Below are 13211 nucleotides of genomic sequence, written 5' to 3'. Positions count from 1 at the left end.
GGTATTCTGGAGGACAGTCCCAAATCATGGAGGTTGCTTCTAGCAATGTAGGATCATTGAGGTAGCCTAACAATCCTAGTCAGGGACAAGGTACATAGGGACGTGGGAACCAAGCTAATAGGGGTCGTGGAGGATGGCAATAGCTGCAGGGCCGTGTTTGTCATATCACCTTGCAGGATGCTCAGAAGAACCCCGATTTGATTATGGGTACGTTAAATATCCTTGGCCATTTTTCTAGAGCATTAATTGATTCTGGTGCCACACACTCTGTTATTTCTCATACGTTTGTTCAGACGACGCAACCCTACCCTACATCTCTCGGTTATGAGTTAGAGTTTTCGATGCCTAGAGGTGAGACATGTTATGTTAGCTGGGTATATCAAGGATGTCCTGTTCTAGTGGAGGACGTCGTCATGCCAGCTAATCTTGTTCCATTAGATATCGTTGATTTTGATGTCATTCTGGACATGGATTGGTTACATTACAATCGTGCCAAGATGGATTGTTATGAGAAGACAATAACTTTTCATCGTCTGGGCTTGCTTGTGGTTACAATTGTGGGTGTACATAGTGGACTAAGGCAAGGCATTATTTCTGCTGTGAGGGCTAAAAGGTTATTGAGGAAAGGTTGTCAGGGTTATTTGGCTCACGTGGTATTGAATGAGGATACGCCTACCCGTGTGGAGGATGTACGGGTAGTTAAGCACTTCCCTGATATTTTTCCGGATGATTTACCTGGATTACTACCAGATAGAGAAGTGGAATTCACTATTGATTTACTCCTAGGTACAGATCCTATTTCCTTAACTCCTTATTGAATGGCTCCCGCGGAGTTGAAGGAATTGAAAACCTAGTTGTAGGAATTGGTTGATAAAGGTTTCATTTAGCCTAGTACTTCACCTCGGGGGGCTCCAGTTTTATTTGTATGAAAGAAAGATGGGACTTTGAGGTTGTGTATAGACCATCGACAATTGAATGGGGTAACGATTAAAAACTGTTATCCGATGCCGCGTATAACTGATCTATTTGACCAGCTTCTAGGTGCTTGCGTGTTCTCCAAGATTGATTTGAGATCTAGGTATTATCAATTAAAGATCAGAAGTGAAGATGTACCTAAGATGACTTTTAGGACTCAATATGGTCATTACGAATTCCTTGTGATGCCCTTCGGGTTAAGGAATGCACCCGCAACTTTTATGGATCTGATGAATTGGGTATTCAAGCCATACCTCGACAGGTTCGTTATTGTTTTTATTGATGATATTTTGGTGTATTCTAAGTCTAAGGCAGAGCATACTTGATATCTCACTTTGGTTTTGAAGAAATTGAGGGAGCACCAATTATATGCTAAGTTTAGCAAATGTCAGTTTTGGTTAGATCAAGTGGCATTCTTGGGGCATGTAATATCAGCCCAGGGTATTCAGGTGGACCCACAGAAAATAGTTGCAGTTGAAAATTGGGAGCAGCCACGAACCGTCACTAGGTACGAAGTTTTCTGGGCTTAGCAGGTAATGATCAACGGTTTGTTAAACATTTTTCAACCATAGCGTTACCACTGACGAGGTTGACTAGAAAAGATGTTAGATTCAAGTGGGACGATGATTGTGAGCGGAGTTTCCAGCAACTAAAGTATTGTCTCACTCACACACCTGTTTTGGCATTTCCAGACAACAGTGGTAATTTTGAGATTTATGGTGATGCTTCCTTAAATGGCTTAGGTTGCGTATTAATGCACCATGGTAGGGTGATTGCATATGCCTCGTGATAGTTGAAGCCACACGAGATGAATTACCCTACCCATGATCTTGAGCTAGCAGCCATTATTTTTTCCCTGAAGATTTGGAGACATTATTTATATGGAGAAAAGTGCAAGATTTTCACAGATCATAAAATCCTCCAATACTTATTCACCCAGAAAGATCTTAACCTTCAACAGTGGAGATGGATATAATTACTCAGTGATTATGATTGCACAATTGAATATCATCCTAGTCATGCAAAAGTGGTGGCAGATGCACTTAGCAGGAAATCTCGAGGCCATATTAATGCTTTTGTATGCTTGCCATATTCCTCTTCTCATAGAATTGAGATATACTGGAGTTGATTTGGAAGTGATAGATCGAGAAGAAGCTTTACTTGCTATTTTCCAGGTCAAACCAATTTTAATTGATCAGGTGCTAGAAGCTCAAGCGGAAGATGAGGAATCCCAGGAATTAGCCAAGGCAGTATCACGAGGAAAGAAGAAAGATCTTAGAATTCGGAAATCTAATGGTATGCTTATGTAGGGAAGTCGAATGTACGTGCCGAAGATGTATCACACTATTCGACCTTTCTAATGATATATTCTCGATGAAGCACATATATCGGCATATTCGATGCATCTTGGGAGTACCAAGATGTATCACATTATTCGACCTTTGTACTATTGGCCTGGCATGAAAAGAGAGATTGCTGAATACGTGAGTAGGTGTGCAATTTGTCATCAAGTCAAAGCTGAGAGGAAGAAGCCTTTTGGACTGATGTAGCCACTTCTTGTTCCCTAGTGGAAATGGGAAAATATTACTATGGATGTCTTGTACAAGCTTCCTTGTACGCGAAATGGTTACGATGGGTGATAGTGGATCGGCTTACTAAGTCAGCACACTTTATACCAGTTTGGGAGAGCTATTCTTTAAGCAGATTAGCTGAGTTATTTATATTAGGGATTGTTAGATACCGTGGGGTTCCGGTTAGTATTATTTTTTATCGGGATCCTAGGTTCACTTCTAAGTTTTGGGTGGCTTTCTAAGAAGCTCTTGGTACAAGATTGCTCTATAGTACAACGTATCATCCACAGACAGATGGGTAATTTGAGAGAACTATCCAAACACTAGAAGATATGCTGAGATCTTTAGTATTGCAGTTTGGTGACGCTTGGCATAAGTGTTTGGATTTGATTGAGTTTGCCTACAATAACAACTACCATTCTAGTATCGGTATGTCACTTTTTGAGGTACTCCATGGTAAATCATGTCGTACTCCTCTTTGTTGGTCAGAAGTTGGTAAGAGGGTGTTAGTGGGCCCAAAGATTGTTGATGAGACTACCCTGAATATTCAGATAATTAAAGTTAACCTGAAAGCGGCCTAGGTTAAACATAAAAGCCTTGCTGATAAACACGCCACTAATAAGGTGTATAAAGTTAGAGATTGGGTATTTCTGAAGCTATCCCCATGGAAGGGCGCTGTATAGTGGTAAGAAAGGTAAGTTAAGTCCTTGCTACATTGGATTGTACCAGATCACCGAGTGAGTCGGTGAAATCGCCTATAGACTTGAGTTACCTCCAGAATTATCACGGGTGCACGATGTTGTTCATGTTTCTATGCTTCGTCATTATGTCTCCGATCCATCACATGTGATACCTTCTCAACCTTTAGAAATTAATCCAGACTTGACATATGATGAGGAACCAATGACGATTTTAGACTGGAAGGATAAAGTTCTTAGGAACAAAACTGTGCGCATGGTGAAAGTTTTGTGGAGGAACCACTCGGTGGAGGAAGCCACTTGGAAGATGGAGGATCATACATGAGATATGTATCCACACTTATTTTTTGGATATTAGTGGTTTGTATGTTAGTGTATAGAAATTTCGGGGATGAAATATTATTAAGGGGGGTAGGTTGTGACGACCCGTCTCGAATTAATATATATTTTATCCTCGAATATGTGAAAATGACGATTATACCCTCGAGTCGTAGTGATGTGAATGTATGTATATGGTTTTAAATTATTTTCCCGTTGACGTAATCAAATCATACTCAATGTCACGAGAGTGTTGACGTGATTTAGGACCGAGTTGGGTTCGTAACGAAAATGTTACAAATAAACGATTTTGTAATTGGGCTAAGGAAATGGACCAATCACCACACCTCCTACTTTCTTGGCCTAATTAGAATTTTAGGTGTTTTGGGGTCAATTGTTAGCCCTAGACATGCAGCCCAATTAGGGCTTAAGATCCCTTTTATCTATGCCCCGGACCACACACACACACTCACACACACGTACATACCCTTATCCTTTCTCTCGATCTTTCCTTCGTTTGTACAGTCCGTACAGACACACTCAACCATCTTTATCTTGCACAGATTGAACTAGTGGAGGTCACTTTCGAGTTCCTTGCAAGGTCAGGAACCTAATCATACCCATAGTTTTGTGAAAGAACCTTGGAAACCTGGGAACTCGCGAGCTCCGGCGAGGTGCTCTGCTACTCCATCGTGATTGTGGACATTTCACGGAGTTTCAGGGCTTAAGGGAGTCTTAAAACAACTTCACATGGATCATAGAACAATTTTGGAAGGTTTTGGACTACAGGATAGGTCAGTTCCTCGAGTTGCAGTTTTGATCGGAATATCAAAGGATTTTCCGACTATTTCCCATCGGTTTTAGGACTTCAAAGTGGTAAGAACATGTTCTATCATTCAGGGCTTCAAATCCATGTAAGGTTTGTGAAGTTTGGTTAAGATTTAAGTGAGATATTTAAGTTTGAAAATTTTCCAGTTTCCTTCGACACAGGGCGATTGGCGTCGGAATTCGGCGAACCACCGGAGAAGGAAGGGGAATATTCAATCAACTTTAACGGAATACACTAACGGCGTTAGGTAAAGTTAACAGAATATTCTATTATTTAGTGAAATATTCCCTAACGGTGTTTAAAATTCCTTCTGTGTGCCAGGCACATGCCTGCTCGTGGCCTGTGCGTATGGCTGTGTCTTGGTAGGCGCGTGAGGGTGCGTCGGACGTTAGAAAATTATTCTAAAAATATGGGGATACTCGTGGTGTTGAGTAGGCCACGATGGTATATTCAAACACCCCAATTGAGCAATGTATGAGAAGTTATTACACCGTTTTGGTTATGTACTTAAAATTAATGTTAAAATAATGATTTCACATATAGGTGACATGTTTCCGGAGGACGAGCGCAGTCAGGTGAGACTCGAGGGTTACGATCTAGCTACATACCAGTGAGTGGGCTTTTGGTTTTCTATTTATACGTATATATGCTTTGCGTTTTCCCAGAAATTTGTTTTAAATGAAATTAAGTTTTAAATGCCATGTCAATTGCATTATTCTTTAGATTATGCATTAGTATAGATTTGCGTATTGTTACTTGATGCTGCGGACACCCAGGTAAGCTTCAAGTGAGTATATATTGATGATAGTGGATGTATTGTTTGTGGTTATACGTTGATGCATTTAGAGCTCATTATCCTGCACTCTGATGCTAGTGCTCCCGCCTATGGCCAGGGCACACTCCTTCACGTGATGTTCACCTCCCGCACTGCACGCTCACCTTGGATCCAAGTTTGGTGCACAGCCCTGTTGTACAGACCACATTAGGTGTTTCCGACTCGTAGGTGACCCGCGGTTATTCGCATAGCCTTCACGCGATCGTAGCACTTGAGCGTACTTATTTGCACCCAGCCTTGTCGTACAGACCACGATAGGTGGTTCCGACTCGTGTGCAGGCATATCTGATGAGCTATAGGTTCAGCCATACAGGTCACGTTAGGTGACTCTGGCTGACACATCATTATTTCACCTGGTTACTTGTTTCCCTACTGGGATACTTGACATGGCATATATTTGATTTTCACTACTCTTGAGCGTGATTTTTTATATATGTATGTATTTTTATTTTTTGGGAAACTATACGGGTTTTACGGTGAGGGGTTATTACTTTTGGAAAGAGAAATGGTTTGAAAAGCTTTGTTTTTGCCCACTCATGTTTTCTGTTTGGCGCCCTTCTAGGTTCTAGATAGAAGTGCGTATTGGTGGCTCACGATGACTCTACAGCGGTTCTGATAGACATCTATCAATGTAGGGTTTTCTTTCATACCCTGTATAATTAGTATTTAGGTTGCTGGATTGCACCTTGGCACCTACGCTCTGACTATGTGTATCTACACCCTAAGACTTCTTCCCGCACTTATTTATTTGTCTTGTGTGCATTAGCTAATTGGTTTTTGATTTCTCACATCTTCATATCACTGTCACTTCCGCACTACGCACATGGCTACGTTACCATCACATGACGGCTAGCATGCCTCGATTTAGGTCGGGGTGTGTCAATTGCGGATATAGAGATTGAATGGTGGATTCAAAAACAAATTTCTTTTTCTTTTCCTAAGTAAAAAGCATAGAGACTAGATTGCATAGAGTAAATGGTCTTTTTGTTTAACAAATATGATAAAAGGGTGGGGAAGGGAGAGAAAGCTCATTTATTATTTTTAACATATAGAGTATTATTTATATCCCACCATGCACTAAATATATCTTAAATAATAACCGTATTAAAAATGAGTGGAGTACATATAGGCTACACGCATCAACTTGAGTCATTAAAGCCTAATTTTACCAAAAAACCTCATTGGGCTAGAGCGCCCACCTTAGCCATATGAGTGGCTCCGGAATTGGATCATCTCTGGACCCATTTCACGCCGATCCTCCGGACCACTTAATCCTGACGGTTTGCCATATATCGAACGGTAAGGTTTAAAACTATTTTTTTTCCGTAATCTCTCCAACATTCTAGCAAGAGGAACACGAAATAGAGGGCATTGAAGGCGAAACAAAATGAAAACAAGAAATTATTGGTTGAAATTGAAACAATTTTCAGATTTTTCCAGTTGAAAATTAGTGAAGGGATGGAAATTTGGAGCAATCTTGAAGGTTAGGAAAATCGAAACAAGTTTTAGATTTTTTGAAGTTGAAAATTAGTGAAAGGCTAGAAAAAGAAAATCGTATTTTTGGATTTGTAACAATCTTGAAGGCCTAAAGCTTTTCTTCAATGGATGGTGCTATAGGAGGGAGAGAGAGAAGACGGAACAAACGAAGCCGGGTTGAAACGGCTGGTGCTTCAGTTTTGTAAAAAACGAAGAAAGATAATTCAAAACAGTGTGAACACCAAAAAATCCTCAGCAAGAGCAAGCGAAAGCACCAAAATAATTCAAAAACAGTAACAACATACACTCTCTACCTAATTAGTTCTTGGACTTACTAAAAAATACATCTTTTCAGTGATTAAGCATTCTTTGGTATGATGAGAAAAATGTTTGGCCATTTGACGATTAATTTCCATTTGAGTTGACAGAGTATCCGAATGGCGAACCTGCTAATGGTGTTTCCAAAGTACATTCAGAATTATCATTACATTCATAATTATTGAAAACAAAGTTATGCAATGTAATATGTGTTCCTTGCATCAGTGCATTTTACCATTGACTTATGAATCAGTTGAAGATATCCAAACTTCTTATCGTACCTCTTTTGTTTGCCACGACTTTTCTGAGTTGTAAATTTCAATGCAAGACTAACGGTGTTACCCAGGTATAAAGTTCATAACATTTTCTATAAATTCAATGCAAGACTAAAGATGTGATTATATTGAAAAACATTTCTCATGGCTCATAATATATTCAAAGGTTGCTCTAATGGTGCACTGATGCATCACGCGTTCATAGTTAGATATTGAACGTAGCCGCGCGACGAAAAGACCCTCGTGGTGTTGAACGTTGCAACACGAAATATTCGTCTCGTAAAACTTAGTGCAACAAAGGTTCTTTTGTGGTGTTAAACATTGCGCCACGAAGGCCTTCGTCTTTTAAAACTTAGTGAGACGAATAGTCCTTTGTCATGTTAAATATTGTGATACGAAGGTACTTCGTCCTTTAAACCTTAGTGCGGCAAATGTTAATTTTGTTGCCCAATATATATACTTTGCGCGATAAACTTTATGTATTCGTCGCGCAAACCCTAACTTCACAAGCTTTGTGCGATGACACTTTGACGACAAAGGTTTCGTCATGCAATTTTTTGGCCGACAAAAATCTTCTTTGCGCAACGGTCTTTGTTTCGTCACGATAATTGTTAAACGTAGTAGTGATGAAACGCGGTCTCAACCAACTTACTGTATCACTGCAAATTGGATAAAAGCAAATAAGGGGATAGATTTGAATAGCATTCCAAAAGGACATGCTGATTTACAAAGTATTCCTCCATTACATCATAAGCTAAGGATCCATTACACATGGTGGAGAACATATAGTGATTTAACTACCTAGACAAGGTAAAAATATATAAACTATACAACCAATGCGAAATACAAAACCGCCCCCGTCCTAAAATGGCTAGCGAAAGAGGACGGGTAGAACCTAGATAGGTAAAGAACTGGAAGAGTTAGAGCAATTTACCAAGACCTTAACTGCTGCATGACATCAGGAAAGTTTCCAGAGACATTCCAAGGCGACTTAGGTACACTTGAAACCACGACAAATAGATAAATATATGATGAGTGCTATGACAACGAGGATTGCCACGACAATCAGTTTCATCTTCATGTTTTGAAGCCACATCTTTCTTTTCATTTTTGTTCCCTGTGTCCTGAAATCTTGGGCCTGCAACAAACCAGTATTTTGAAAATATAAATGCGCCATAACAAAGTATATTAAAAAATCGTGAAATTGACAGAAGGGAGATATAAAATGGTTATACAAGAAAAGGTGAAAAAATGGGGGAGGGATAAAGAAAAGAAAGTAAGAGCAAGTGTAGCGCCTTGTAACGTCTATCTAATCAAATAACCATATCATCTTCCATCACCCAAACCTAACAGGACAAGGGTTTCCAGAAGTTCAACTAGCTCCAGAAGTAATGATTCTTTGACTAACCTGGGAACGAAGATTATCAGTTTTATCCACCAACAGCTCAATCTTCTCACCACGATCAAGAACCTGCACATCATATGAATTTCCACGACAAAATCGGTAACATATTATCCCACTTGTAATGCAGTGTGAATGAGAAAACAAATATTAGAGGGATAAAATTCAAAAAGAAATGATCTCATTGAACTGTTTACTGGGTTCAAAATGAAATAGGCATCGAGTTGTTCCTATCACAAATCCTTTTCAGGAATCAAATAAAAGCAATCTGATTACAAAAGCACCATTGCACAAAGAAACATTTGTATGTGCCAATTACTTACTAATAAAACACTGATTACTTAAGGGAGTTTTTGGTACTAAGTAAAATCAGAAAGATCCGACATGTTTCTTGATTCTTTATTGCACGTAGGTAAACACTGACATGGGAAGGGATTAGAATGATTACCATTTCCGGGTATGTAAACATATCATTGAGTCAATGTATGGAAAAAGGCACAGAATATATCCAAAATACACACGAGTTATAGCAATATGTATACACAGAATTAGTCAGAGAGATATTATTGATGCCAGTGCTAAAATTTCGATAGCAAAAGTCTGTTAGTAATCAGAAATAAGCATGCAAAATTAGGCTATATCGTAGACAGTCTTTAACTTCCAAATTACCTACATAACAGTTACAAAAATTTGTATAAAAAAAAGGGTATCAGTTCTTTCCACCTTCTCAATATTTTCCATCATAACACCCTTGACCTCAGTAACCTGAGCCTTCACTTTTGCAAGCTTGTTGATCTCTTCAGGATGATCTACACAGTACTTCATGTGGTCCTTCAGTTTGGGTCTAAAACATCCATATATAAAAGAGTTAAGCGTATTCAGAAAAATTAAAATTTGAACAATATTTGTTGCCATGAAAAGCACTTCGTGAAATTAATACCCAAACTCCCTGTTCAGTCCATTGGCAACAGCAGTCGCAGCTTTCCCACCACCATATCTTTTGTTGAAATCATCCTTGATTCTCTCCAGGTAGGCAATTGGAATTTGCCTGCCAGCAGATTCAGCGGCAACAACACAGTAGGCTGTAGAATCCAAAATAAAAAGAGTCTAAAACCCTAATCCCACAAGATTAAGAACCACTCCACAAGCATTGAACTTCAATAAATCAATAAACAAAACTCCAATAAAAGAAACTAGCAGAGTATCATTTTCTTTTGGTTGGAAGACTTCAAGTTCAAAGTTGAAACTAAAGACAATGTTCCAATACTACAGCAATAGTCTTCCAATAATATAGCGATCTAGTTACTAATACATAAAGATATATGATCAACCACAATAAGAGCAACGAACAGGAGGAAAAATAGGACCATAGCTGAAAATTGGGACAAGTTATCCAATCTATCTAATCCAATAACGATACACCCAAAAACAAAAAAGTTTGTTCCAAAACCTTATCATTTGATAGAAACATAAACTTTTCTCAGAAAATCTGATAGTACTTTATACATTCATAAACGTTTTTGTGAAACTTTTTTAAATACGCACTGTCAAAACGGATTCAGATGATTAAACAGTACCTTTCACCAGTGAATTCTGATTGTAGAAATATTCTCACTGGAAAAGTACAACTGTTTAGTGAATCACAAGATAAATAAAAATACCCCATTGTCTATACAATGTGCATTGCCTATTACATGAATGCAATATAAATATATAACCTTGCCACTGATTCTATAAGATCTGATCAACTGACTATAGGCACAGACGAGCAAACACCCTTCTTGATTGTTCAAGAAATATAAGAAAGTAAAAGAAAATGAATGATGACTAGATGTAAAATCTCATGACATTTCAAATATGAAAAACACAGAGATCATTTATCAGCTAATCCCCAATGATCCTTACGTTCTCCATAGGCATCCAGCAAAAACACATTTCGAATTGTCAAATCAGATATTTTCGAATAGGTCCCTTAATAGAAAAACAAAGACACAACATCCCAGTGTATGCACAATCATTGTCCTTTCCGTATCATTTTCCGAAAGTTTCAATGCACTGCGAATCGCGAAAAATCATGTAAAAAAATAATAAAACACAAAAATTTAGTTCTATCAAACAAATAATTAACAATAATCAGCGTTTCCATAAACGTACATTGATATAATCCTCTCAATCCAACAAAACAAATGAAAGAACACAGGGATCAATCAAACTCATCGAAACAAGGAAATCGAAGAGAGGAAGACGCAGATAAACTCACCCAAAACTGAAGGGAAACGCATAAATTAATGGGAAGGAAACGAAAAAACGCATGAGGAAATGAATGCATGGGGACTCACTGAAGCCGTTTTCGACAAGGTAATTGAAGGTGTGGCCGTCGCAATTGTATGTGAACTTGTTGTTGGAGGAAGGAAGCTTCTGGAGGCATTGAGCGGCGATGGTGGTGAAATTTCCGGTGAACTCTGTGTACTCGGCGAGAACCATAGAGCCTCGAGCGACGAAGCTGTAGATCAGATATTGCTGCCCCATCTGAATCCCAAATTACAAGTTGGGAGAAAGGAAAAAAAAACCTAACAGTAAGTCCCAATCGAAATGTGGTTGTACGGAGATTCAGAGCGAGAGAGGGACGACGGGATGGAAAGAACGTAAATGCTGAATTTACGCACAGAGAGAAAGAAAAAGCCATATACCGTACTATTTCTTTTCTCTGAGTTCCTGTATAGAACGACGTCGTAACACTGGTGATGTAGTTAATTTGAACAGTTGCAAAAATAAATAAATAAATAAATAAATAAAAGAAAAATGGAAAAATATGAAAGGTGCATAGATCAAGGCGGGAAGGCCCTGTAGAGTAGCGGTGTGGACCGTGTGCTGCATTCTTAAGTTTTGTCAAAATAGGAAAACGTGAACAAATTCTATAACACTTACAAGGAGGATAATTGACACATCCCAACCCGGAATGTTCATTTAGACACCTGAATCACAATATGCTGACCGATACCTGGAAGGTGAAGAAGCCATAATGTGTAATGATGTGGATAATGTAAATAAATTAAAACCTAAAAGTGACTAATTTAGAGTGCTCATGTAAGCGGGATTGAACCCATATCACACAAGTGATGTCAGAGTATAGATAAATTGCAATAAAAGAAGAGTAAGGACATTTATACCGAAAGGAGAAGTCTTCCACATAACAGCTTTTACCAACAATCCTTGTTGTCACGAAACCTTTGCCACTAAAATCCCGAAGGGCCAAAAACAAGGGTTAGTAGAACTGAAAATAAAGTTTTGTAAAGCTTTTTCAAAAAGTGTAACCCCTCACTGTAAAACAAGTATATGGTTTCCGAAAAATATTATAATATTAGTATGTAATAAGTACCCTGCAACACAAATGAGCTAAAGGGTGTAGGCACAACAACAAGGTATCTCAACATCAAATCTCAATTCATTATTATAAGAAATCAATGCTCATTAATTTATGTAGGCACACAAGTCCATTGCAGAGATATTCAAACAATGGAACAGGTTGGGTGTAGGTTTTACATTCTAGTGCTACATCATGTGAGCTACGTCAGTCGTATCACATATGAGTCCAAAATATCACACAAAAGGACAGGCTGACACCTAACTCTTGATCCAAAGAGAATGTAAACGGTGCATGTGAACTACACGTGAAGCTAGTCCTTGGCCCATGATAGTACAAATAACTAAGAGACACTGTGAAAACATGTAATAATGAGCAGATAAAACACAAGGATGTCATGCCACAAGTAATATTAAAAGCATAAAGTGTATGAAAAGTCTATTTGTAAAGCTAAACATGACATGTCACATCATAATATATAAAGCAGTTGTTGGGAAAATCACACACACACACACACACACACACACACACACACATATATATATATATATACATAAAAAAGAAAAGACCCACTCACAGATACTTGCGAGGTTACAGCCGTTCGAACTAAGATAGCCGAAGTCTCTGATAGTAATCAAACCTAAGCATAATATTGGGACCTATTAGGAAAACTCCACCAAGACAATTAAGTTTGAGAAAATGGAGTGCGGATTTGGAATCAGGGCGTCGAAATACGCTAAGGAGGGTCCCCGACAAATTTTAGAAAAAGTCAACGGTTAACCCTAAATGGTCAACCGAGCTGCCCAGGTGGTCGACTACGTTAAAACTTTGGAATTACACTAAATGGATGTCAAAAACGGACTTGGGGCATCAAAATTAGCCTAATAGGGTTTTCAAGAAAATTTTGAAAAAAAGTCAACCCAAAGAATATTCCAGAAATATTTCAAATCCATTTAGGAAATGGATTGGGCCGAATCCCAAGTTGATGGGTCATGGGTTAGGGTCAGTTCCATGTTTGGGGCCCTTTTATTTATTTTTTTATTTTTTTTTATTTTTTTTTCAGGTCGGGTTGGGTCGACTCGGTCTTATCACTGGTTTTCCACGAAGAATAAAGCCAGAAGCTTAGAAGCTTCGTTCATCCCCAAAACTC

General features: G+C 38.6%; 1 protein-coding gene across 1 annotated transcript; it reads right to left on the bottom strand.

Moving 5' to 3' along the window:
* Positions 1 to 7992: 7992 nt before the first annotated feature.
* LOC137738356 (putative vesicle-associated membrane protein 726) lies at positions 7993 to 11311 on the bottom strand. The gene is made up of 5 exons (XM_068477993.1): positions 11037 to 11311; positions 9638 to 9779; positions 9421 to 9541; positions 8704 to 8766; positions 7993 to 8433 (listed from the first exon to the last, which is right to left on the bottom strand). The coding sequence occupies exons 1-5, from the start codon at positions 11224 to 11226 to the stop codon at positions 8287 to 8289; spliced, it is 663 nt and encodes a 220-aa protein (XP_068334094.1). The 5' UTR covers positions 11227 to 11311; the 3' UTR covers positions 7993 to 8286.
* Between the last annotated feature and the right edge of the window lie 1900 nt (positions 11312 to 13211).

This window comes from Pyrus communis, chromosome 6 (genome assembly GCF_963583255.1).
Source record: "Pyrus communis chromosome 6, drPyrComm1.1, whole genome shotgun sequence".
Lineage (NCBI taxonomy): Eukaryota > Viridiplantae > Streptophyta > Magnoliopsida > Rosales > Rosaceae > Pyrus > Pyrus communis.
This window is presented reverse-complemented; position numbering and strand designations above follow the sequence as displayed.